The sequence below is a fragment of the Ursus americanus genome, chromosome 7 (genome assembly GCF_024610735.1).
Source record: "Ursus americanus isolate L20-20 chromosome 7, mUrsAme1.1.p, whole genome shotgun sequence".
NCBI lineage: Eukaryota > Metazoa > Chordata > Mammalia > Carnivora > Ursidae > Ursus > Ursus americanus.
The window spans coordinates 79,713,445-79,740,127 of NC_142133.1; the positions used below are offsets into that span (position 1 = coordinate 79,713,445).

General features: G+C 42.6%; 1 protein-coding gene across 3 annotated transcripts in view; it reads left to right on the plus strand.

Moving 5' to 3' along the window:
• Positions 1–9,717: 9,717 nt before the first annotated feature.
• MBOAT2 (membrane bound glycerophospholipid O-acyltransferase 2) overlaps positions 9,718–26,683 on the plus strand; it is a 122,312-nt gene continuing 105,346 nt past the window's right edge. Inside the window, exon 1 of one of the 3 annotated variants that reach the window (XM_045775961.2) lies at positions 9,718–9,908. Coding sequence is in view for 2 of the 3 variants with exons in the window: in XM_087863875.1 (XP_087720001.1) it covers positions 9,834–9,908 (75 nt within the window). In the remaining variant the exon portion in view is untranslated. The remainder of the gene's footprint in view (positions 9,909–26,683) is intronic. The other 2 variants (XM_087863875.1, XM_045775959.2) reach the window with 2 other exon arrangements.

Genomic DNA, 26,683 nt, shown 5'->3' on the forward strand with positions numbered 1-26,683 from the left:
GGAGGATAGGGTTGAAGGAGGGGTGGGAAAAGAGCTGTATTCTCATCATCCATAGTAAAGTGGTCAAGGTATAATGTTTAAAATGAGTAAGTCTTGAAAGAGCTGTATAAACTGTTTTCTTTTTTAAAAGAAAACTCAGAGGACAGTAGAACAGTTTTAAGAGTTGAAAATGTTGACTGGGGGAAGCAACAATCAGGAATGGAAGAAATCAGGAGTTGTTAGGGGACCTTCCTTTCTAGTTAAAGTCTTACGATACTATTGGATTTTTAACTTGTATGCGTAATGCCATTTATGTACACGTAAATGCAGTGAAATTCAAAAAATAAAAGCAAAAAAAATGCCTGTACTATTCTAAGCCCTCTTAACTGCTTCTCTTTTCATCTTCTCCGTGGATGATCTTGTTAATATTTGTCTATAATTGTTTTTTCTTCATAGAAGTCCTCAGATATACCATTCCTTGGAAAAGATTTTAGATATGCATATTATTTATCGGTCTTGATCTAAATCAGCCTCTTAAAACTGAACACTGTGGTAAATGAATTCCCTTTCCTCCCCACATTCTTTTCCTGGTCCAAATACTCTATCATTTGAATGTATATTGGCCAATGCTGGCTTTCAAATGCAGATCTCAAAGTTGGCAGATTTATGATATTTGTAAGAAACCGCAGTTACCAGAAACATCGAAGAATATTTATATCTTTATTACACATAAACAATCAAGAATTTACTCTGAGCATTTCATCTTGATTTCGTTTAAATAACAGAACGAGTCTAGCAATGTTAGTTATCATAGTTATTGTTACTAAATTAGTATTAGTGGATTTTGACATAGAAAAAGGGTTATGGATTGATTATTTATAAATTGAAAGACAATGAAACCCAGTTAAATTACTTGTTCTAGTATAAGAGTCAACATCTGTGGCTTATTTCTATATTTGTTTAATTAAAATGAGGTTCTTAACAAAATAAGACTCTTGAGCAATGGTTCTTCAGTGTGTGCTTAGGAATTACCTATGGACACTGGTAAAATGCAGATTCCAGGGTCCTGACCTTTAAATCCTCTCCCTCCCCCTCTCTCCTTCTCCTTCTTCAAATTCTGATTCCCTGTGTCTTTGGTATTGTCCCAAAATCTGGACTTAAAACAAGCATCCTCAGTGATTCTGGTAAGGGTAGTTCTGTGGAAGCCATTGAGACACATCAGCTTGTTGGGTTGTGTCAGACATATTGGAGTTGGCTTTATTTTTCTTTCAATTTATTTCTCAGTGACACTCAAGCAACTCCAGGGGGAAAAATTTTAAGTGCTCTCTCAGATAAGTATCCAGGGACCAGAAGCTGAATATATTTTACACAAAGAGGAATAGAGTAGCTTTATGCAATAAGTTCCTGGCTCCTGTCCTAGAATAATATAAGATCATTTCATTGGTTACCAGTTGGATGCTGACCAAAAAAAGATAAGCATTTGTGGATTCAGAGACACAGTATTTAAAGAAATACTATACTGAAGGATGAAGTGTAATGGCACCTGGAATTTTCAACATCATCATTCAAAGTAATAATTTTTTTTTCTTTTTTAGAGAGAGTAAGGGTTGGGGCAGAGGGAGAGGGAGAGAGAGAATCTTAATCAGGCTCCACACTCAGCATGGAGTCCAATATGGGGATGGATCTCACAACTCTGAGATCACGAACTGAGCCAAAATCAAGAGTCAGATGCTTAACTGACTAAGCCACCCAGGTGCCCCCAGAGTAATAATTTTTAAATGTTTCACAAAGTAATACTCCGAATTATAAATTAAACATTCATTTGCTCAGTGCTCCATGAAATCCTTATATTAATTGCTGTGTGTCTTTTTCTTCATTTTTTTCTATTGTGTAGGTTGTAAAGGCTTGGAATAGATACTGAGAGTTAAAAAACAAAATAATCTAATTTACCACAGTATATTCTAGCATTTATGAAGAAGATAAAGTTTAAATCTAGTTGTCATCTTATCTATTTCTGTGAAAATAAAGCTCTGTTAATGCTTTCAGGTGAGGTAGGCCAAGACTGTGATCAATAATTTAAATTAATGTTCTCAACAATCCTAAAATTTGTATGGAACCATAAAAGACCCCAAATAGCCAAAGCAATCTTGAAAAAGCAAAGCAAAGCTGGAGGCATCACAATTTGAGTTATATTACAAAGCTGTAGTAATCAAAACAGTATGGTAGTGGCACAAAAATGGACACATAGATCAGTGAAACAGAATGGAAAACCCAGAAATGAACCCTCAGCTCTGTAGTCAACTAATCTTCCACAAAGCAGGAAAGAATATCCAATGAAACAAATACTGTTTCTTCAACAAATGGTGTTGGGAAAACGGGACAGCCACATGCAAAAGAATGAAACTGGACCGCTTTCTTACACCATACACAAAAATAAATTCAAAATGGATTAAAGACCAAAATGTGAGCCTGAAACCATAAAGAGAGAACACAGCAGTAACTTCTTTGACATTGGCCATAGCAACTTCTTTCTAGATATATCTCCTGAGGCACAGGAAACACAAGCAAAAATAAACTATTGAGGCTACATCAAAGCAAAAAGCTTCTGCACATCAAAGGAAACTATCAGCAAAACTAAAAGGCAACCTACAGAATGGGAGAAGATACTTGTAAATGACATATCTGATAAAGGGTTAGTATCCAAAATATATAAAGAACTTATAAGACTCAATACCCAAAAAATGAATAACCCAATTTAAAAATGAGTAGAAGACATGAAAAAACATTTTTCCAAAGAAGACATACAGATGGCCAACAGACACATGAAAAGATGCTCAACATCACTGATCATCAGGGAAACACACATCAAAACTACAATGAGATACCACCTCACACCTGCCAGAATGGATAAAATCAACAACACAAGAAACAATAGGTGTTTGCAAGGATGGGGAGAAAGGGAAACCCTCTTACATTGGTAGGAATGCAAACTGATGTACCTGCTCTGGAGAACAGTATGAAGATTCCTCAAAAAGTTAAAAATAGAACTACCGAGTGATCCAGTAATTGCACTACTGGGGATTTACCCCAAAATACAAAAACACTAATTAGAAGGGATACATGCACCCTGATGTTTATAGCAGCACTACCTACAATAGCCAAATTATGGAAACAGACCAAGAGTCCACTGACTGCTGAATGGATAAAGAAGATGTGAGATATCTATATATATCTATATATATCTATCTATATCTATATATATCTATATATCTATCTATATATCTATATCTATATCTATCTATCTATCTATATATATATATAATGGAATATTACTCAGCCATAAATAAGAAAAAATCTTGCCATTTGCATAAGTTGGAGAAAGACAAATACCATATGATTTCACTCATATGTGGAATTTAAGAAACAAAACAAATGAGCAAGGGGAAAAAAAGAAAGAGAGAAGCAAACCAAGAAACACTAAAGTATAGACAACAAACTGATGGTCACCAGAGGGGAGGTGAGTGGGGGAATGGGTTAAATAGATGATGGGGATTAAGGAGGGCACTTATTGTGATGAGCACCAGGTGATGCTTGGAAGTGTTGAATCACTGTATTGTACACCTGAAATTAGTAAAACACTGTATGTTAACTAATTAGAACTTAAAACAATTTAAAAAATTTTAAAATAAATTAATGTTCTCTTTTTACTCTAAACTTTAGTCCTCAGTGGTTTTGTTTTCCCTCTCAATTTGGAGGGATGAGCCGACTAAACTTTTTGTTGTTAATCTACACTTCTACTTGGTCTATGGCTCCCTCGTAAATGTGACCGTATACTGTGAGACCTGAGACTTCCGTAATAACAATGGTGAGGATGATGATGATGATGGAGGTGATGATGGCTAATGTTTATTGAGAGTTTACAGCATAAAAAGCATCATGTGATTTGAATGGCATAAATCATTATTATTCCCATTTTATAGATGGGAAGATTGAGGCCCAAGGAGGCTAAATAACTTGCCCAAAACAATAAATAACAAGTAGGCTTCAAATTCAAGAAATCTGGTTCCAATGCCCACCTTCTTTACCTGTACTTTCTGTAAGCCTACCCTCCCAAAGCCTCCCCAAAATTAGAGGTAATATTTCAAATGAAGAATCTAAAAAGAACTTCCACTGGTAGTATTTTCACCTGATCTACATTCTCATTTTGGAAGTGACAACTCATTATTTATAAATCTAATAGTATAATTGGTTTAAGCTACCTTGGGAACATTTGGTACCTCTTTCATTACAGATTTCCACTTGATTTTTTCTAATATCTTGTCAATTATAGCCCAATTTTATTTTGTTTTTTAAGTAAACTCTATGTCCAACATAGGGCTCGAACTTACCACCCCAAGATCAAGAGTCACATGCTCTACCAACTGAGCTAGCCAGGCACCCCAGATTTCGACTTTATTTTAAGGTCTTGTGATTTTATTTTATTTATTTTTTAAAGAGTTATTTATTTTAGGGAGAATGAGAGAGAGAGAGAGAGAGAAAGTGTGTGCACGAGAGCGAGCGGGGTGGGGGTCGTGGGAGGTGGGAGGCAGAGAGCGAGGGAGAGAAGGAGACTCCCAGGTGAGGGCAGAGCTGATGCAGGGCTCCATCTCACAACCCTGAGATCATGACCTGAGCCGAAATCAAAAGTCGGAGGCTTAACCGACTGAGTCACCCAGGCACCCCTAATGTGTTGTGATTTTAATAGACTTTTGGTATACAAGTATTTAAAGCACAGATCAGAATTTACATACAAGAACACAAATAAGAGAGAACAGCTGTCAGCTTTCAAATGGAAAATAAATTAAAAGATAATTTGATGAAATCAAAACCAGGCCACTATCTGCTTACAGAGCACTCCTTAGCATATGCACCTTATGTTTAACCAGAAGTCATCTGTCCAGGCGAGCAAGTCCTTTGACAAGGGAACTAGGTCAGATGTGGTAACCACAGACTTTATATGTAGACATGATTCTCATTCCTGATTCTTTACTGCTTAGGACTCTAGCATTAGTGTTGTAATCTGTGAAGCAAAACCCAGCATCTGAAAAATGACAGGAAAGGAGGAAGGGTTTGAGCAGAAAATACCTACAACACAATATGTTCTTTGACACATTTACCCACGAAGAGGGAAATTTGCTCAAAGTGTTAGGCCTCTGGGGGACTACACAGAACGTGGTGGGCTGGAATCACCCAAGGCAGAGCTGGCAACAGAAAAGGAGGGTACAACTCCTCTCAAATAGTCAGACTAGACTATTCAGAAGAGCAGTGATATGTCAATATATCTAAGGAAAGGAACTCCTCTTACAATTAGAGTTAAACGGAAATAACCTGAAATAGTAAGCAGAACTGAGAAAATGAGGCCTTCTTATCCAGTGTAGTACTCCAAGTGGATGTGGTCAGTATTCCTGAAGGTGATGGTAATTATGATGAAATCTGGGGTGGGTATCGTGACTTCATTTAACGTGTTTCATAATTTAGACACAAATGCCATTACGCAAACGTGTGGAAGCATGAGAGTTTGTACACTGTTTTTAAATACCTAGGGATCAAAGGGTTTCAGATGGCATAATAAATAAGCACTAAGGGGCTGTCTTTTTTATGGAGACTTGACTTGTTCATCTAAAGCTGAAAAAGCTGAATAAATCTATGAGGAAAATGGAATGTTTCCCCAAGATGCACAGATAGAACACAGAAGTCATCACGGGTCACTGAAAATCACAGACATTTTGGAGGAGAAAGTTTGATTAGAGATAAAATAAATTAGAGGTAGTTCTGAAACCAGCACAGCAACTGGAAAGCAATGCAGTTCTCAAACTGATGAGTAATAGTTTTGTTTGCAGCTCTTAGTCAAATAAACCTAGACTGAATGTAGGCTCAGGGAGACAGAAAAAAATCTAGAAATTCCTGGGAATCGTATAATTTTTTTTAAAGATTTTATTTATTTGAGAGAGAGAGAGAGACAGAGAAAGCGAGAGAGAGCAGGAGTGTGGAGGAAGGAGAGAAGCAGGATCCCCCTGAGCCGGAAGCCGGACGTGGGGCTCAATCCCAGTACTCTGGGATCGTGACCTGAGCCGAAGTCAGACGCTTAGCCAACTGAGCCACCCAGGCGCCCCAGGAATCACATAATTTTAGACAAAGAAGGCACCCGTGAAATTTAGTTTCTAAATCTCCTAATGTGTACACATGAACGAAACTGAAGCAATTAATTCGTTGTTATAGGCCTCGTAAGTGGCAGAGGCAGAAATCAGCTGAGCCAGGACTTCAGTGCGGATCTCCTACCTTTAGGGTTTCCTGTGTTACCTCTTGTTCAGTGTACTTTGTGATGTCCTAGTTGAAGCATGTTAGGTCTTAAAGGGTGACTTTCTGAATTTCATTTTTTGGTCTGTTAGGGTTAGCTTGTACGCGCTCGAAGCTGCCAGTCAGTTAACTGGGGCTTTTATTATGTGTATGGTCCAAAGTCCTTCATCCTCCAAGTTATCCTAAGATATAAGAGCACAGACTAGGCAGAATAACTGCCTAAGAACTCTCCTTTCATGACACATACCATTTTTATGAAACAAAAGCAGCTTGGCAGATTATTCATTTCTTCTGAGTGGTTTATTCAAAGTTAAAAATACCTTTCATTTTAGCAATCTTTAATTACCATAGCCATTTTAGGAGGGGAGAGCAAGGTAGACAGTCCTTTTATTATACGTGAACTCTGCTCAGTGCTCTTACAATTTGGTCTAAGTAACTCTTGTTAAAAGGTGGTTGCTCTATCGAAACCTTTTCCCTACAAATTATTATTTCTAACACTAATACTACTACTATCTTAAAAATAATTTAGTCTATTGTCAATTTCACGTTCATAGTCGGAACACTCCTGTAAGGCAGGACGAAGTTGTATTATCCAGTTTAACAATGAGAAACTTAAGGCATAGAAAAGTTAAGCAGATTTCTCAAGTTCACAGTTATTTAGTGGAACAGTCAGGACTAAAACTTGGGTCTTTTGACTTCCAGTCAGGTTTCTTTCTCCTGGATGTGTTAACATTAGAAAAATGACCTTATCTGGTACTTTTCCTATAGCACTTCATTCTCTGTTTTGTATATGACTGTTCTTTTGATTATAGCAACCCACCACGTTCATGAACATAGCAAGTACTCAATAAATTTTTTTTCTTTTTAAGAATTAAGAATGTGAGAATCACTCTTACAGGATGGATGTTATCTGAGGTAGGATAGTGAGACATCATATATAATTAGTTCAATTCTTTCCCCCTTCATCACAGTTTAAGAGCTTGCAGCCTAGTTAGCAGATACTGGGCAGAAGGCCTGCATCAACTTTTTTGCTATCATTACTGACTTATTAGCTCAAAATAGGGGCCTCAGTTTCTTCATTAAAAACATGAAGGTAGAGTATTTTTAACATGAGAAAAATAGTTTCCAATTTCAGAATTACATTTCTTGGGTGGTAATTAATATTTCTTAAGTTTTATCATACACCAGGCACAGCTATGAGTTCTTCATTTAGGTAAGCTTTTCTAATCTCATAACCCATGGTTTTGGTGCTATTATTATCCTCATTTTTATACACGAGGAGTCTGAGGCTTAGAGAGGTAAAGTAGCCCAAAATTTTGCAGCTAATCAAAGGCAGACACAGCTGAAAACCTAGGTCTGACTCCAAAATCTAAGTATTACTATTACACTATATTTTACCTATAGCCTTACAACGCTGACACGGCCAAATTTTCCAGATGGCTAAAATACTTCCTATTGTAGATACGTGGTCACCCCAAATAGAGGTGTGTCGTATCCTAGTAAGATAAAAATTCAGTCTAAGGAAACTCCTTTTTGTAGATATTATTTGTTCTAGACCTGAGACCGTATCTCTATGCTACTTTATTTAGGTTGCAATATGTTCCGAACACCCACCTTTTGAGTTTTTTAAATGGTATTTTAATTTTTCCATCAGTTTGTATGCTCAGACACCTGTATGCTTTCTCTACGATTCCCCACAGTGGAAAAAAGGAAAAGAATATTTTCTAACATTGTATTAATAGAGAGCTCCAGGTTATTGGTATAATATATTTTAATGAGCAGCCCACTGAACAGGCCTGTTCTCTAATTGATTACAACTCCCATTGGAACACTACCCCAAGGAGAATGAAGGTCCTGGCATTTTGCTTTTTCCTTCTGTCCTGTAATCAGTTTGGTTGTTAGGATTAAGCTAACTCAACAACCAAAGAATGTCAGGCAGGAAGGCATTGAACCTATTCGTTCAACTGCCTCCTTTTCAGAGAGACAACTGAGGTCCAGGGGATTTACAGAGCACATATATTCCTATCTGTGCTGTCTCGTCACCCAAGACTCTAGGTAGTAATCTCGTAAATGAAGCACCTGATAGTTGACAATTTCTGAACTGGGTTTAAGGGTGAGGAAGAAGAGGGCCTTGTGTTTAAAAGATAAACTCCGAAAGTAGATTACTTGGATCTCAATCCTTTCTCTGCTCTTTATTAGCTGTGCTCTTTTGGGAACTTACTGAACTTGTGTGTGACCCAACTCGATTTGAGGGTCCTAATAGTACTTACGTGCCATGGTTTGTTGTGGACATTGATACCTCTAAAGCATTCAAAGCTGTATTTAACCTGTGGTTGAACTCTCATTAACCACTAGCTGTTCTACCAAAATATTCAGACGCTTAAATCATTGCATTTTGTGCTTTCCTGATATTCTCTAGGAATCCTTTGGAAGTCTCCTAAACAAAAGTTGACACTTGCATTTTCAAGGAACTCACATGGTTCACTTTTATGAAGTCTGGGCAAATAGATCAGACATCCCATCACACACTGACCAGCAGGCCTAGCAAAGGTGTGTGGAAACAGCACACCAGTGGGGACTGGGGGAGCAGGTGTCTGTGGGGTGATGCTCAGACGCCCGTTCCTTCGGAGTCAGGCGTGTCGTCAGCTGGCCACCAAGATTGGTTCAGGTGAGAACGGTCTCCCGCCCCGGGTCCAGCTGCAACGGGTCTCTCACCCCTGGAGGGCCTTGGGGACTTGGGAGCGACTGAGAGGCACACACGACTGGGACTGGCTTCAAGTTTGGGCTTTCCACAGAAGACAAAGGGACATCTTGTCCAGGGCACGTTTTTGGTTTGTGGCCCTCCTCCTCCCAGCTTCCCGGCTTTGTCCCCAGCTTCCCCCAAGTGCTGGCTCGACGGCGACCCAGATGTCGCCCCTTTGTCTGGCGGCCACCCCGTTCCCCTTTGTTGTCCAGGGTTCCTCCTAGAGAAGGGTGGCTGTCTGCCGACTGTCGGGAAGGACGAAGAAAGGGGTGACAGGGCGAAATCCCCACACCCGCACCGCACAGGGACGCCCGCCGACCGGCCCTTGCCGCAGCACGGCGCCCCCTCGGCCCCTTGCCGAGGCCTGAGATAGGGGTGGGGCGCGGCGCGACCAGTGCCCTCTGATTGGCTGCGGGCGTCGAGGCGCCGCGCCGCGATTGGGCGTCAGGGCTGTCTGGCGCGAGGGCGCGCGAGGTGGGGAGGGGGCGCTGGAAGCTGCTGGAAGTCAGGGGGCGGGGCGGTCGCGGTCGCGGGCGGCCGGGGGCGCGGGCGCGGGCGCGGGCGGAGGCGCGCGGGCGAGGGCGGGGGCACCGGGGGAGGGCCGAGCTGGTCACCGCCCCCGGCCCCTCCCTGGCCCCGCCCCGCGCCGCTCACACCGCGGGCGGCCAGGGGGCAGGCGCGCCGGCTGCATCCCCATCCTCGGCGTCGCCCGGCACGGCGCGCGGGCGAGCGGCGCGGGCGGCCGGAGCGCGGCGGGCGGAGCGCCAGGCCGGCCATGGCCACCACCAGCACCACGGGCTCCACCCTGCTGCAGCCCCTCAGCAACGCCGTGCAGCTGCCCATCGACCAGGTACCCGAGGCGGCCCTGCTGGCGTCGCGCCCTCGCCGCCCCCTCTCCGGCCGTGTGCCATCCGCGCGGGAGCCGGGACTCGGGGCACCGGCTGCGGCGAGGGCCGCCCCTTGAGGGGAGAGGGCGACCCGCCTGTTATTGTCCGCGAGCCATCTCCGCCAGCCGCCGCTCCCCGGCGTGCCCACCCAGCCCCCATCCCGGCCGTGCCCGTGCAACCCGGGGGGGCTCCGGGCACCGACGTGCGCGCGTGCATGCCTGGCCCTGCTGCCCGCCACGGCAGATCCCCGACCCGGGTCGTGCGTGCGCCAGGCACTCGGCGATCCGGAGTCCCGAAGCCACTTGCAGTGCGTGTGGGTACGGGTATAGACGGTGTAGAAAGGCTGTGCTTTGGGGAAGCCCAGTGTCTGTGCCCTGCGCGCGTGGCACCGAATGCCCCACGGGGAAGCAGGATGGATGTACCTCAGTGGAGAGTGCACTAGACACGCGAGCGTGGCGTGGGGAGGCCAGCTTAGGACGCTACGACCTGCACTGTGGGACAGTTTGCATTGAAGTATGGCTTTTTGAACAGAGAGGAAACAGTTTGCGGGGAAGGCAGAGGTTAGGAAGAAAAGTCAAAGTGAGATAATAATCCCAGGGTTTCTAGCTTAGAAAGTTGCAACCTTGTAGTTGGAAGAAGACGCCTTACCCCTTTCTCCCACCCCTCAAAAAAACATAGGACACTGTTTAGGGAAGGCGAGGTATTTAGATGAGGCCAGTTGAGTGTGAAAGGCCTAAGGATTGTTGAGAAATAAACAGTATTGTGATGGGAAAAGCAGCGCCATTTTTATTCAGAAAAAGTTTGGAAGTATTTTCTCCGAGTGACATTTAGGGTAGTTGCTGGGGAAGGAGGCGGTGGAGATAGATAATTGCTCTAGCCCCAGGCTAGAGGTAATTAACTGAATTTTTGCTTAAAATTATTTCAGGTGTGCTCGATCTAGAAGTGTTTGCACTTTACAAGGGATCCTGGTTCACTGTCCTTTTCTTGAGTGTTGCTGTCATTTGATGTCATCATAGATTTCATTTATAAGGCAGGCTTCCTCTGTGTCCAGGCCAGGTTTCATAGCAGCAAGATGGGAAACCGCTCTTGTGCCTGACATTATGACATTAACTTGCTTTGTGCTTTACTGGCTTTTTGTTTTTTGTTTTTTTAAAGACTGAAGTGTGCCTGAGTATGTAAAAAAATTCTACTTTCTGTTTGGATCTGAATCCCTTACTTCTATTTCAGTCATAATTTTTGATTCATGGTAAAATACCTATCCCCTATAAATCTTGAGCAACAGTTAGAATGCATATTGTACTAATAAAGTACCAGTAGTGAAATTAATCATGTACTCTAAGAAGGTAGTCTCTTCTGTTTATTAAAAAACTGATCAGAACGTAGGATTTTTTTTTTTTTTAATTTTCTCAGCCCTGTGGAGGATTCTCACTTTTCCAAACTGAACTACAGTATAGTGTATTACACCCCTGACTTAAAGTAGGTTGTTTCCAGGATATCAGCAAATGCAGGGTAGGTATCTGTTTAAAAATTTTTTTGATGATGAGGAACAAGGGAGATAGGCCTCAGACTTTTTCTTTTTAGTTGAAATATAGTTGACATAGAGTGTTATATTAGTTTCACGTGTACAACACAGTGATTGGACAATTCTGTACATTACACAGGGCTCACCAGATAAGTGTAGTTACCATCTGTCACCATATGACTTTTCATTAATTTTAGGGAACAGGTGTATTCTTTCTCTCTCTGTCCGCCATGATGAATTTTTTTTTTGCTATGCTAATACCTTTTAATTTATATAATGCTTGTAACTTTTTAAAGTGATTTAATATTAGTGAACTTATGTAAACATCTCAGCAATCCAGAGCAAGTTCTTCTCAGTACTGACATAAACAGGAATCTCAAGGGAAGGTGACAGTACTTGAAATTTTGACTTCTTCATTATCTGTAGGTCTTGATTTGGTATCTTGGACAACCTTCATTCTCTTGGGACTGCTCTGAGTTTTTGCAGCTGTTTGTATTTTGAGTTGTTTCCCCTTCTCCAAACAAATCTTAAAAATTTGGATTAATTACCACATACGCCTTAACTTTTTATAGTGATAATAAACTGTTTCTTTGAAGCACTGAAAAATTGACTTTTTTGCAGAGAAAACTCTTGCAAGAACTCAAAACTCATGTTGTAAATTGGATGGATAAAGAGCATTTAATCATTACTTTAAAATTGATCAAAATAGAAATTAATTTTTGTAGCATGTAAATAATTGAGTCCAAGTTGAGAGGAAGCGTTAAGAATTACTTGTAATCAAATAGTGTGATTCAACAGGAAAAAGACAAATCAGGAAATGAAAAGTGTAAAAATATAACTTGTTAGTATGTTAATTTGGTATGTGCTACTTAACAGTGTTTCGAAAATTTAGGAAATTACAAAAGCAGTTGTTGAATGTCAGAGGAAGAAAAGTACCTTAGGGCCAGAGAAATAGTTTAACTCTTGGACAAGAGTGAACATAGAATTTATGAAATGAGAGAAAATACTGGTCTTTGTGGAATATACGAATGTGTATTGCAGGGTATAAGTTAAGAGAGAAAGGAGCAAGGGTGCCTGGATGGCTCAGTCGTTAGGCGTCTGCCTTAGGCTCAGGGTGTGATCTCGGGGTCCTGGGATCAAGCCCTGCATGGGGCTCCCTGCTCTGCTAGGAGCCTACTTCTTCCTCTCCCACTCCTCCTGCTTGTGTTCCCTCTCTCGCTGGCTGTCTCTCTCTCTGTCAAATAAATAAAATCTTAAAAAAAAAAAGAGAGAGAGAGAGAGAGAGTGAGAGAAAGGAGCAATGTTTTGCAGTAAGGCCAGGCAAGGAAAAGGAGCAGAAGATCTTGCCTTAGACTCCTGGGTTGGTTAATCCTAACTGAGAATTGCAGAGTGACCTTAGTATTTGTTCAGTATGCCTTCAATTAAAAATATATATATATTAACTCCAGTATAGAGTGAGGGTAAATGATGCTTTAAGCATCTCATATTTCCCCTTTCTAGGCCTTGCATTCCAGGTGACTTTATTTCTAGGGTGGTCATCATGTAGGGGTAGATGGACAGCGGGTTTTGAGGAGGATTTGGACTGAGGGGGAGCTGGGCCAAGACAAGGGCCAAACGTGCAGTGGAGAAGCCATCAGATGTCATTGAATATAATTGTGTTCTTTATTAGCTGCTGGTGTGGTGAATTTTTAAAAGACCCCAAAGTGAGAATAATTACATGTCCCAGATCAACCTATTTTTTAGAGTGGGTTTTTAAAAATCTCATCATATCGTATGTACTCATACATTTGATTGACCTAATAACTCTCTGAGTTACCCGACCGAGGCTGCTCTGCCGTCCTCTTCCTCCTCCGCTTAATTCTTTCCTTCTTTCCCTTTTACCATTTTCTGTCCTTATTTCCCATGATGCGGTTATACTATGAAACTGGAGTGAATTCCCCCAGCGACGGGGTATCCGGGTTGGTATTCTTGGCAGCCAGTTGGCCTCATCAAAAAGTCCTGTTTGGGGACAGGGTCATCATTTTAGAGATGATGGATGGAACAGTTTGGGTGGGGAGAGAGGGCAAGAGGGAGACTCAGGATATTTTGAAAGGTTTGGAGGAGGGAGAAAAAGATGGGTGGGGGAAGGAGGATGACCTGTTGTGGCTAATCCTGCAAAGTCAGGTAATAATTATGGTGGGTAACACCTTACAGCTTACAGACCTCTTTCACCACTTTGTAGGATTTAATTGAGCCTCACAATACCTTGTGAAGTCAGATGAGATCCAAGGTCTGACATATTTTAGTCATATATATATATATATATATATATATATATATATATATATATATGGTATAGGTGTCATGGTATTAACCATTTGAGTGAAAGGTCAATTTTAATTTATAGTCTTAACATGTGGCAAATAATTTTGGTTGATAACTGTTGTAGATCTGGGTTGCCAGTGTATTTTGGGGGGAGAGAATGGAGGTAAAGAACTTCCCAAGCACTGAAGTGCTGGTGGTAATGGTTGGAATAGGGAAAACCGTGTGTGTCTCTAAGAGAGAAGGAAGTGTGGATGGAGGCTTCTAAATCCTGGTTCCTTTGGGTCAGTTTGTTGATTGACATTTTGTATGATGTAGGCATCCAACGAAGTGAAGTAATATGTTTGGGAAATGAGTAGTTTGGAACATTAGCTTATTTAATCCTCCTACAGTTCTGTGCTACAACAAACCCCATTTTACAGATGAAGAAATAAGTGAAGTTTTCAGTTTTGGGCCTTTTTCAGAATATGACTTTTAGGGGGAAGAAGGTGAATAACAACAAAACAAGCAAATCAAGGATTAATTTTATTTTAAAGCTGCCATTTGAATGCTTTAGGTTTAGGACATAAATATTTAACTCATTTGTCTGTCCTGTCTACTTTTACACCCATAATGAGCATCAGTCTTCATCACGAGAACCCAGAAAATACTGAGACAATCTGCTGTGGAAGATTCCTTTTAATAAGGAAGGCATATGGAACTAGGAATCTTGAGTCTGTATTTTAGGCCCTGTCAGTTAACTAATTTTAGATATGTCACTTTACATAAATGAGTTTCCTTCTGTGTAAAATGTGTGTTGTGCTTAGTTTTAAAATTCCATGATTCTGTGTTTGTTTCATTAACTGAAGAGGCTGCCCCAAATTCTTTCTGGACCGAGTTGGAGGGAATATAAATAAAAACTTAAGGGAGGAAGATGGACTAATAAATTTTGAAGAAGTTTTCAACAGGAAGAATTGAAACCGTTCTATTTAACCGGAAGCAGCTAAGCGAAATAACCACATGCCCTGGACATTGCAGTTAACGTTGGTTTCCCCGAATCTGTCCCCTCATCTGTAGGAGGTGGTACTGCGGGGGGAAAGGCATGACTGGGTCCGCAGCCAGACTCAGCCGGCCCCGGGCCCTTTGGCAAATAACTGTTTGCCAAACAGTCTCCTCATCTGTAAAATAAATAATAAACAACACTTCCTTGTAGATTATTGTGAAGATTAAAACACACAGTCTGTGTAAGCGCCTGGCTCCTCGTATATGTGTGTGATCGACCTTTCCTCTCCACAGGTTGTGAAGTGTATGCAAGAGAACATCTGTGTGTATGGATTCTGTTTTTAATCTTTAGGACTTCCGTTTTAGGAAGGGAAATATGAGGTGGAGGTTCAGTCCTATGCCTACGCAGTGAGTAAATTAAGATTAAAATTTAGTTTTGAATTTGGAGTCAGAAGTGGCTTTTCTGCTGCTTCACAGCTTCAAAAGTTCTTTGTCCCCCTGCTTTCGGGCTCCCTGTGTTGGCACTGCCTCGGTAAGTACAGATGACCCTGATCTCTGTTGACTGTGGTCCGTCAGGGCTGACTTTCCAGGGAAATAATCAAAACAACTAACACACACAGCTCTTGACTGCAGTCCGTTAACAGGTGGGGTTCCATCATGATGCAACTTGACAAGATTTCTTTAAAATAAGCAAGCTATAAACACAGTCCTCAGAAGAGTGATCACTTAATGATTTTATGGATGACATGGGGGAAGCCTGAAGTCATGCATTGGTTTGTAGGGTGTAGAGAAGGTGGGGGGCTAGCTGATGTGTGAAGAGACAGAGTCAGGATTCCAGCGATCAGAACAGTTCGGTGCTAATGGCACTCCCCTTCTTCTTCCGGGGCTTATCCAAATCCTGTCCATTCTTCCAATTCTGCGTCCAGTACACCTTGCATATAAATCTTTTTCTGAATCCCATCTGAAGTGACTGATTTCTTATTTGAACCACAAAAGCATTTTGGAAAAGCATACTCTTCTGGCATTTATTCTGCTTAGTGTTATATGTATCAGGCAGGGTTGTGATGCGAGCCAGATTGAACTAGGTAACCAAGGAGACCCTAAGAACTGTTTACTGAGATAAGGGCAGGTGTAGGGAAATCAGCACGGAAGAGTACAGTCCCCCAGTACCAGCTTCACTAGGCCTAGAGAGACAAGGAGAGGGAAGGAGCGGAACCCCAAGGGGGAGCCCTGGGGGCTGCTCCCAGAGGCACTGTGGCCTCCCGCCCTGAACTTGAGAGGGGAGGATGGGAGAGATGAATACCCCTGCGACCCTCCGCTCCTCCGTCTCCTGCTGTTATCTCCTTCAGAGGGCAATAGATGCTTTGGGGGCACAGAGTTGAAGTGGAGGGTGGATCTGGAGGGCATTTAAATATCCACAACAATGTGATTACTAATAAGTATTTTACAATATTACTCATTTCTCTACCTGCTGAATACAAAAACACCCTTTGTCAGTCCCCTCAGCGCACGTATCATTCTGTCTCTTCTCAGTCGTACACTTTGAAAGAATAGTTGGTTCTTGCTGTTTCCATGTTCCTAGTACCTGTTCACTCTTACAGCCATTGTAATCCGGCTTCTGCTCCAACACTGACTGCCAAATCCAACGGCAGACTTTAAGAGATGCACTCCTCGTCAGCGACTTCCCTGGGTAAGACTCCTCGCGGCTCCCGTGCTGCCTGATGCAGTGCTTTTTCAAGTGCGGCCCTGAGATCGCTTGTATCAAAAATCACTTGGGATTGTTGTTAAAAATATAGATTCTCGGTGTCTACCCAGGACCTCCTCAATGAGGGCCGGGGAACCTGTGTTTTTGACCAGGCTCCTTCTTACTCCCTATGCCTGCCTCCGTCAGAGTTAGCTTTTTAAGGGCCTCCATATGACTGAAAGGATATAAAAATGTGATGTATTTCTTAAACATTTGTATTTAATCATTTAGCGGGTAACCCCTAAAATATAATGCAGTATAATGGTGCTGTTAGCAGTATGATCACAAGATTTGGAAAAATAAAATCCATAGTGTACTCTAGGCAGTATGGCCCTGAAATGGGACAAGTTTTTTGTTGAATGATGTCCACGTCTCCCTTCAATCCTGTCATTTATCTCTAGTGACTGTGTGTATAACCTCACATGTAGACAGTGTCAGGAGTCACAATGTGGGGTTGTTCCTGAATGTGAGACCTGCCCCGTGAGAGGTGCTGCTCCCCCCGATTCCTACCGCAAGCCTCCTTTGAGAACCATTGGCCCCCAAAGGATAGGCCTAGAACCTCTTAAGTGTGGCTGCTAGCTCCTTTTTTATCATTCCCAGACCAGAGCAGTATAATGCCAAAGGCCACGTGTGTAGCATTGGTGGAGCTGGAGTTTAGATCCCGCTCTGCTGCCATTGGCAGTGCCTGTGGACTCACTCACTTGATGCTCCCTCCAATACTTTTTCCCTCATTTAACTCCCTGCCTTGGAGTGAGCTGCTTCTGTCTGAAGTCGTCCTGCTCAAGTTCTCTCCTTGGCTCTGCACTCCCACCAGCCCCTCCCTGCCTGTGGAGCGAAAGCCCACTATCCTCCAGGTGTGTTTTTCTTTTTTTTTTTTTTCTTTTTTTTTTTAAAGATTTTATTTATTTATTTGACAGAGATAGCCAGAGAGAGAGAGGGAACACAAGCAGGGGGAGTGGGAGAGAAAGAAGCAGGCTCATAGCAGAAGAGCCTGATGTGGGGCTCGATCCCATAACGCCAGGATCACACCCTGAGCTGAAGGCAGACGCTTAACCGCTGTGCCACCCAGGCGCCCTGCATGTGTGTTTTTCTTAGGCAGGAGTTAATGGGCACATCTTGGGGTCTTTCCCCTTTCCTCTGGCCACTTTTCAAATGTGAGTATCCTTCCAGCTCTAGGAAGCAGTGGTGGGAGAATAACCCTTTGGTTTCTGGGTGATTTGGCCTCCCAAGCAGGGGCTCCTGCCCCCTCCTGCTTTAACCTGCTCTGATAGCACCTGTAGCAACTTTAAACAAATTATTTTATTTTATTTGCTTATTTTACACCTCTCCCTGCTGGGCTATCAGTTGCTTAAGAATAGGGGCCTCCTCGTACTCATGTTTGTATCCGTTGTGGTTAGGACCAGTGACGGCCTAGACTGTGCTTGGAGTCCGTGGGACTTCTGTGGGGAAGAGCACAGCGGGCACCAATGATCATTGCTTATGAGCTGTGTGGCCTTAGCATCAACCGATGGTTTGCAGGCGGCAGTGGCCTGGTCTATAAAATGTGGCAGCAGTGGGCCCTGCCCCATGGGTGTGGTTGGCATCGAGGAGGTCGTGCTCACTGTGCACACAGCGGACGTTCAGTGTTGGGTGTCACTGACTACGGAGGTCCTTTTCCAGGGCTTGTGGAGAACGCAGTGTTGTACGAGACCTAAGCCCATCCCTCAGGCTCGCCCGACTACGAGAGCGCTTTCAGCCGTCCACGTAGCACGTATCTGAGCGGCCGGTATGTGCCAGGCAGTGTGCTAGACATGCGGATACAAAGAAGAAAGTGGCTGCAGTCCCGTGCAGTGATTTTCAGACTTTCAGAACAACAGCTAGGAGGAGGAGCTGGTGACTGGCATGGGGAGGAGGGTCCTGGCTGAGGGAGTCACCAGCGGAGCTTCTGAGCGAGCGGGTGGAGGGCCTGGGCAGTTGGGCTCCAGTTACTCGGATCTTTTCCCTGGGATCACCTCATGGCTTCACTGTGATTGCCGCCTACACCCTCTGGCTAGAAGGCCGACCACTGTGGTGGGAAATCAGTCGTGGCCTTTCCCTGGATGAGGCGCTTCCTTGTCTTTGCAGCCCAGCTGGCTAGGAGCTCGCCAAATTGGGTTCAGGTCCCCCCGTGACTTGGTGTCCTCTAGCGGGTCGCTACTGCCCCTCCTGGCAGCCGTGTAGCCCTGAGCGTCCCGGGCCCGCATTGTGCGGCTCACTGAAGACTGTGCGGCCCATCCGTCAGTTAGAACCCTTCCGGCTGACTTTATTTTCTTCAAGAGGGTTATTTAACAGGCGACTGGTAAAGCATTGAAGAATTTTGGAGGACTGTGATGATTATTCAAAGGAAATGAAGATAACCATGAGAGGTACCAGTATTCTCAGCCATATGATTACAGTGTCTGGTGATAAGGGGTGATTGGGGGTGATTGAAAAGAGAAGCTTTATCAGCATTGTTATCAAGAGATTCAGAATAAAGAAGCCTTCAGAGTGCATAATTGTCTGTATTCATGAAGAACAAAGGGCTGCCGCTTTTGGTGCCACGCCCTCTCCCCTTTCAGTTGGGCCCTTCCAGAAGGGCTTCTTTGCGATATCTCCCCCATGGCTTGGAACCAGCCAATCCAAGGAAGCCTGGCCAGCAGCAGGTGTCAACACTGGATCCTCTCTGGCAGCCAGTGTCCTCGCGGAGTGGGGAAGTTAGGGGACCCCCCCAGCTGCCAGCCGGATGGACCGCACTCTTCTGAGAAGGCCCAGGCCTCTGACCAGCTCGCCTTGCTCCTATCTAGGCATTGGACAAAAATGTAGCATATTTTCTGTTTTAATCCATAATCCCATAGAAACGTTCTTAGTTTTTAGAGGATTTCTGTGCCAAACTAGGTGTTTGTGGAAGGGCGGACTTAGTGATAATACATAAGTTTAGATATATTTAAGTTAGTTACATGTATATTAAAATAAATAGCTCTCTGCTTATACAAACAAATTCTGAATTCTTTTTATTTAAACAGTTTTTTAAAGAAGATTTTATTTATTTGGAAGAGAGTGAGAGTACAAGGGGGGAGGGGCAGAGGGAGAAGCAGACTCCCCCCTGAACAGGGAACCCCACACAGGGCTTGATCCCAAGACTCTGGGATCCTGACCTGAGCTGAAGGCAGACGCTTAACCTTATCTGAGCCTCCCAGGTGCCCCCCCCCAATCCTTTTCTTTTTGAAACTAAATTATATGTAGATCTATGTACATGAAAGATAATTAGGTGATCTTTTTTTCTTTTTTTAACTTATTTTACTTGAATTCAGTTAGCATATAGTGTATCATTAGTTTCAGATGGATACTTACCTTGTTAAAACTGAATGGAGAGAAAGGCTCTGCCATTTTGCAAAACCACTCGTCCAGTAGGTGCTCAATAGTGATTGAATTGAATGCATTTAATTCAACAATATTAAATTTCAAAGATAAATGTAAAGACCTGCAATGAAATTCTAGAAATTAGTTGTGTAAAAGGAGAATTGCTCAAGACCAGCATTTAATTTTATGAGTAAACCCTGGGAATTTTTGTTTATTGGAGGGTGCCGTTTAGCTGACCAGGTCACAGGTTAGGTGAAGTAGTAATGCCAACATAAATTCCAAATTCAGATGTCTAGAGGACACCAGTCAAGGAATATAAATGAATGTCAGTGTAGTTGCAGCCCTTTTATGAGGCGTGGACAGCATGGCCAGCTGGAAAGCCCAAGCCCGCTCTAAAAGGAAAGCCCTCACTCACTTTTGCTGATGGTTACCAAAGCTGATTTTTCAAGGGAAGCTGGAATGCTAGATTTTTGTGAAAATATGATTTTTAATATTTTGGCCAAAACATCCTTAAGTTTTCTTTTTTTTGAGCTCGAACAGCACGTGTAGGCCAGATTTAGCTTATTGGCCATTAAGAAGTAGGTAGCAGTTTCTGTTATAGTGGACAGTGGTCAGTCTGCTCTGAAGTTTATTGCCCCGGAACAAAAATAGACCAAATAATAGCCATAGCCGGCACTCAGGACTAGAGAAGGCTGGGCAACTCTGTCATGCAGTAGTTGAACAAGTAATTCCTAGATTTCATCACTTGCTAATTTCATCCTTAAATTGGCCAGCAGAATTTCAACTTAAGTTTTCCCTGACTAGTTCTTTCCCTTGGGAGTGGGTCAGATCTTAGAAATAATCCTAAAAGTTAAATCCCTTTATTTATTTTTTATTTTTCAAAGATTTTATCCATTTATTTTAGAGAGGGTGAGCAAGCAGGGAGGGGCAGGGAGAGGGAGAAAGAATCCAAAGCCAGCTCCGCGCTGAGTGCAGAGACCGATGTGGGGCTCGATCCCACAACCGTGAGGCCACAACCTGAGCAGAAACCAAGGGTCAGATGCCCAACGAACTGCACCACCCAGAAACCCCAGAAAGTTAATATCCCTTTCAAGAGGGAAGGTTGGAATCTCACACAACTGTCATTCTTTTTGCAGATCCCATGTTACAGTGATTAATTGATCTAAGTTGTCCAGGCTGTTTTATGGGCTGTAACATTAAAAAAAAAAAAAAAGTCTAGCAAATAGAAAATAAAATAATATTTGAAAAGGTCTTGATTGCTTTATAAGCCCCTACCAGTTTTTCAGTTTTTTTTGGAGTGTACATTGAATTTTGGCCAGAGTATTTTGTCTTGTGATAACTATTCAGGCTTTGGAGTTTAAGTTTTATCTACAGTTGCTTCACTGTGAGTCTTAGCGTGCCTTTCCTAATACTAGGACTGTCACAGCTGTTCATGTTAGCTGCTTACCAAGAATAGAAATGACGAAGACTGGGTGTCTGAGGAGAGCCGAGAAGATGAAGGTAGAGGGCAGGGTGAAGCTTCCCTTGCTGCTCCTTAGTATCTTTGGAGATAGTTAAGGGGTCCTTCATCTAAGACGATAATGCTGCTATGAGCTGGTTTCTGTACCTTTCCTATAGTGTTAGACTAGTGTGTCTTTTCCTTATGTTCTTGTAAAATATTGTTAAATCACATAGTAAGAGAAAGTCTTGGTGTATTTGACATCATGAAATTGAGCTTCAGCCTTCCATTGGATTTGAATGGAAATTCTGATAAACCAGTCAAAATTGAAAGAGAATTTTGGATATTGTCAAACTGTGTATTTGTTACAATGTTCAGTATGGATTGGAAGGATTCCATTCTGAAGTGGTTTCTTTTTTAGAGTACAGGAAATATAAATTAATGGAGAAATACGCTGTTCTGAGAGGGTTTTTGGCACAGACTCAGAGTTTACCACATAGGACTATAAAGTAATTTATAAAGTAACTTTGGTAACCAACACTTGAGTAGATTAAAAAAAAATCCTCAGAATATTAAAGACAAAAGGATGCTGGGACCATTTCAGCAAAGACAAAATAAATTGGAATAATGCCCAAAGCTGGTCTTGGATTGTTTTCTTTTTTGTATCAATTTTATGGAAATTAAGGGCCTCTAGAAAATAATGAACATGTTAAACTGCATTTCCATATTTTATCCCTAATTCTAGATTAAGTAAGTGTATGATACTGAAGGTTTATCTCTTGTAAAATGAAGAACGGCCCTGTAGGTCAATGAGCCTTGGCACACCAACATAGGTTGGTGACACGGATTAGCAAGATTAGCCATCTCTGTGTTGGACAACAAACAGTGTGCGACAGGGCGAGGCACAGAGGAAAGCCAAATGCGTTGTGTATTACTCAAAGTCCTATCCCGGGAAGGTGGACCGTGACCAAAATCCAGAGCCTTCTCTGAAACTGGGAATCAAGTAGACTAGGTAGTAGTCATGTCGAAGACAGGCCTTTGACAAATTGGTGTCCTCTGAGAATGAGTATGGAAATTTGTCAATTGTTGTAGGGTTGTAGTCTGCAGTGAATGTTGGTACTTTCAGAACATTTTTTTTTAAGATTTATTTTTTTTTGACAGAGAAGAGAGATAGAGCACAAGCAGGGGCGGGGAGAAGGAGAAGCAGACTCCCTGCCGAGCAGAGAGCCTGATGAGGGGCTCAATGGGGCTTTGATCCCAAGACCCTGAGATCATGACCGGAGCTGAGGGCAGACGCTTAACTGACTGAGCCACCTAGGTGCCCCGACTTTTAGAACATTTTTTAAAAAAGGAAAGTTGCTGGGGCACCTGGGTGGCTTAGTTGGTTAAGCCTTTGCTTTCGGCTCCGGTCATGATGTCAGGGTCCTAGGATTGAACCCCACATCGAGCCCCACATCGGGCTCCCTGCTTGGTGTGGAGTCTGCTTCTCCCTCTCCCTCTCCCTCTCCCTCTGTGCACGCGCATGCTCTCTCTCTCTCTCAAATAATAAAATCTAAAAAAAAAAAAAAAAAAGAAAGTTGCTGGTTATGGTGTCACTTTAGGTGTTAGGAATCACCATTTTGGTAGTAAAAAGAGAGAGGGATAAGTAGGTATCGTGGTTTACTGAGTATGAGGTATAGGCCAAGGGTTTATTAGGTCCTGGATGTGAAGATGGGTAAGAAGTGGTTCTGCCTCTTGAGCTTCTCATGTAGCAGGAAGAGAAAGACAGATGTTTATAGTACAGGAGTGTCAGAGGAGAGACTTGGCATTAGTGTGGGTAAGGCTGCCACAACAGAGAATCCCAACAACAAGCCAATGACTTTAAGATAGTTTCTTTTTCTCATGTAACAGTTTTGGTGCAAATGGTCTAGACTGGTGGAGGGTTATGCAACACCTGGTCATACAAACACCTGTGCTCCTTTCAACACACTGTTCTTCCACCTGGGGCCTTGCTGTCATCCTGGTTGAGGCTGGTGTCCTTACGGCCGTGGTACTTAAGCTTGGGGTGGCATAAGGATCTCCTGCTGCACTTGCTGAAGTGCAAGTAAAGTGACTGCTGGGCCCCAGGAACAGGGTTTCTCATTCAGTGGGTCTGGGATGGGGCCTGATAATTTGCAAGAGTGGTGAGTTCACAGGTGATGTTACTGCTGTTGCCCTGGCGACCGTACTTTGGGAACTTGGAGGGTCCCGGGGGAAAGAGCTGTGTGGTCACAGTTGTGGGCCAGAAGGGCATATACATACTGCTGTGACTCACATCCCTTTTGCTAGAGCTTTGTCACATGGCCACAGATCACAGCAAGGAGATGGTTGGGAGGGGCTGCTGGGGGCTGGTAAATGTGGCCTACCTGGGCAGCCATGTCCAGCTACAGTTCTGTTACTGTGGGAGAGCAGGGCAGGCTCCATCCCACTCTGGAGTCATCTAGGGAAAAACAGCTGTAACTTCGGTTTGAACTGGTCACGCAAGGTAACGTTAGAGACAAAATCTTGAACGATGAATTTTCCTGGCTTCCCAGAGAGGCTGTGCAACGTGCAGTTGAGGAAACTGTTCTCGAAGGAAAGCGGGGCAGGCTCACTCCTTCAGTAAATACTGATTGCTGGCCAGGCGTTGTGTGAGGCCTCGCACAGCAGAGAGAGAGGGGATGGGCAGGGCCTGATGTCGCCGATGAAAAAGCAAACATGCTTCATGCACTGACTCCAGTGGTTAAGATCATAGGTGCTGGAGTCAGCTTGGGTTCAGGCTGTGGTTCTGCACGGAGCGTCACAAGCCCCGTGAGTTGCGTGAGCCTCGCTGTATATGTCCCACAGAGCAGGCACCCGTGAGCGCCGGCCGCCAAGGCGCCTCTGCTGAGCACCGCTCATGGGGGATACAGTCGTCGCTGGGAAGTCTCCGATGCAGGGCCATCTGCTTCCACCTGACGCTTCGGTGATGGAGAGCTTACTCCCTCTATTTGGGCAGTCAGTTCCATTGCTGGATAGCTGTAGCGTGAGGGAGCTTGTCATCCTGGGGCCCGTAAGCTTCCTGAAATAATCCAGAAATGCTCCGTTCAAGCCCATTTCTTCATGGTCACCTTTCAGGTCATTGGAGACATTCCGTTCTTTCTTTACGTGGCTGGTTTATGAGCAAGTGCACTTTAGTAAATTAGGCATCAGTACCCTTCAGATCTTCCAATCTGGAATGCATGGGCTTACGGGCGCACACCTGTAGCTCTCCTGGGGTGGGTGCCCCGCATCCTGAGTGTGGCCGTCTTCGGAGTATGGCATTGTTGGGATACTTGTTTGCAGGGTTGTTGCTTTTTGCTTCTATTGTTTACTAATACGTACTAAAAAATAAAATCACTGATGGAGTAATAGAGCCTGTTCTCATATATGATACATGTGAGACAATGATAGAAACCATTGGGCATGCCCCAAATGCCACTGCTTTAGACCGTGGCCTCATTGTGCACAGCTGGCTGATTTCTGTTCAGGTGTGAAGAAAAGAGCATACCTGAAGAACATGGACGAAATGCTGGAAAAGTGTCCTCTAAGACTGTGTTTAAATAGGGGTCCATCAAATCACATTTTTGGTCAAATGTCTGATGGCTGAGTGGTCAAAATCAACATTGAGTTAAAGCTGAATATTATCGAGGCAAATCTTGAGAATTTGTCTTCAACTCCTGAAAATGATTGACGATGTCTTCTGATTATTTCTGCAAACATTTGTTTCCCTCCGTAGATTCACAACAATAGGAATTCTCTTCTTAAACATTCTTATGAAGACTGTTGACTTGAGGTTTAATTAGCGAGAAACAAAACATGTTTTGGATACCCTAGTTCTCTTTTATGCCTTCTTTTTCTTCACAGTTCTGATGTATTTTTATTGTGTATGTATAATTCATTTTGGTTGTTATTGTGAGTGAGTTTAGAGTTTTTCTGCGTGTGAAATTGAGATGGCAGAGCTGATTATTCTGTTTTTAATTCATTCTTACAAGATGTGTAGAATTCCCAAATAGAGCATTTTCATTAAAAAAGGTCATTTTTCATGACTTAAATGGAAGTAAATAACTAATAGCTTTTGTACTCATTAATTATAACAGCATTTTACTCTGGTGGTAAGAAACATGTAGTTATATTTTACCTGATAGAATAGTAATATATAAATCCTATAAGGTGAGTTTACTCCAAGTTAAATGTATAATGCTTAACTACATATATTTGAAAGTTAATATTCATCATGAAGAATAAATATGAATGACACGCATTGTTTGTAATATTGGTGTTACTTTGCTGCTCAGAAATAATGACAGGTTAGGTTATCTCAGGAGATAAAACTGAGATAAGTGAGAAATTCAAGGATACCAGGAAATAGGCATCAGGCCTTTTGGTTTTTTACAGACCAAGACCCAGACCAAAGCAGAACAGAGGTTTTGGACTGAGTCATAGGGCAAAACCAAACTTCAGTTTATCTGTAACTTGAAAAGTGGGTGAAATTAGGTGTTTCATATTTTTGTTGTTGTTGTCCTTTGGGAGCTGGCTCTTCTTATATTACATATAAATTCATTTGATATTTATGCATTTTTTCTTTCATTTGTGTTTTGACCAATGATGTATTATTTACCCTAATAGACAACTGAACTTAGTTTGTATATTTTCTATCTGATTTAAAAAGTAATACATAGGGTGGCTCAGTCGTTGGGCGTCTGCCTTCGGCTCAGGGCGTGATCCTGGCATCCTGGGATCGAGCCCCACGTCGGGCTCCTCCGCTGGGATCCTGGTTCTTCCTCTCCCACTCCCCCTGCTTGTGTTCCCTCTCTCGCTGGCTGTCTCTCTTTCTGTCAAATGAATAAATAAAATCTTTAAAAAAATAAAATAAAAAGTAATACATAATTCATTGTATAAAATTTATAAGATAGTATAGAGATGAAAATTGGAAAATCACACATTATTCTTCAACTCAGACTATTGCTGACTCGTGTGTGTGTGTGTGTGTGTGTTTAAACAAAATTGGGTACATACCAAATATTAAATTTTTGTAACCTTTTATTTTTACTTAACATTTTGAGAATCATTCCAAGTTTATTAAATTGCTTTTCAGAACCCATATAATGTCCCAACATTTGAATGTATATAGTTTATTCCTCAGGCTGTATATAATCTTTTGTTATCATTTTGCAATAAATTTCCTTATATATACATTTGGTATATATACCTGCTTATTTCCTTAGGATAAGAGGTTTCTTAGGTCTGAGGCAATAGGCAAAATTACTGTTTTTTTAAAACAATTGTGAGAACTTTTCCTTTCTCTCTTAATTATCACAGTTTATTTTCTCCTTTAATATTTTTAATCATGTTTTCACTTTTGAAAATTTCTTTAGAC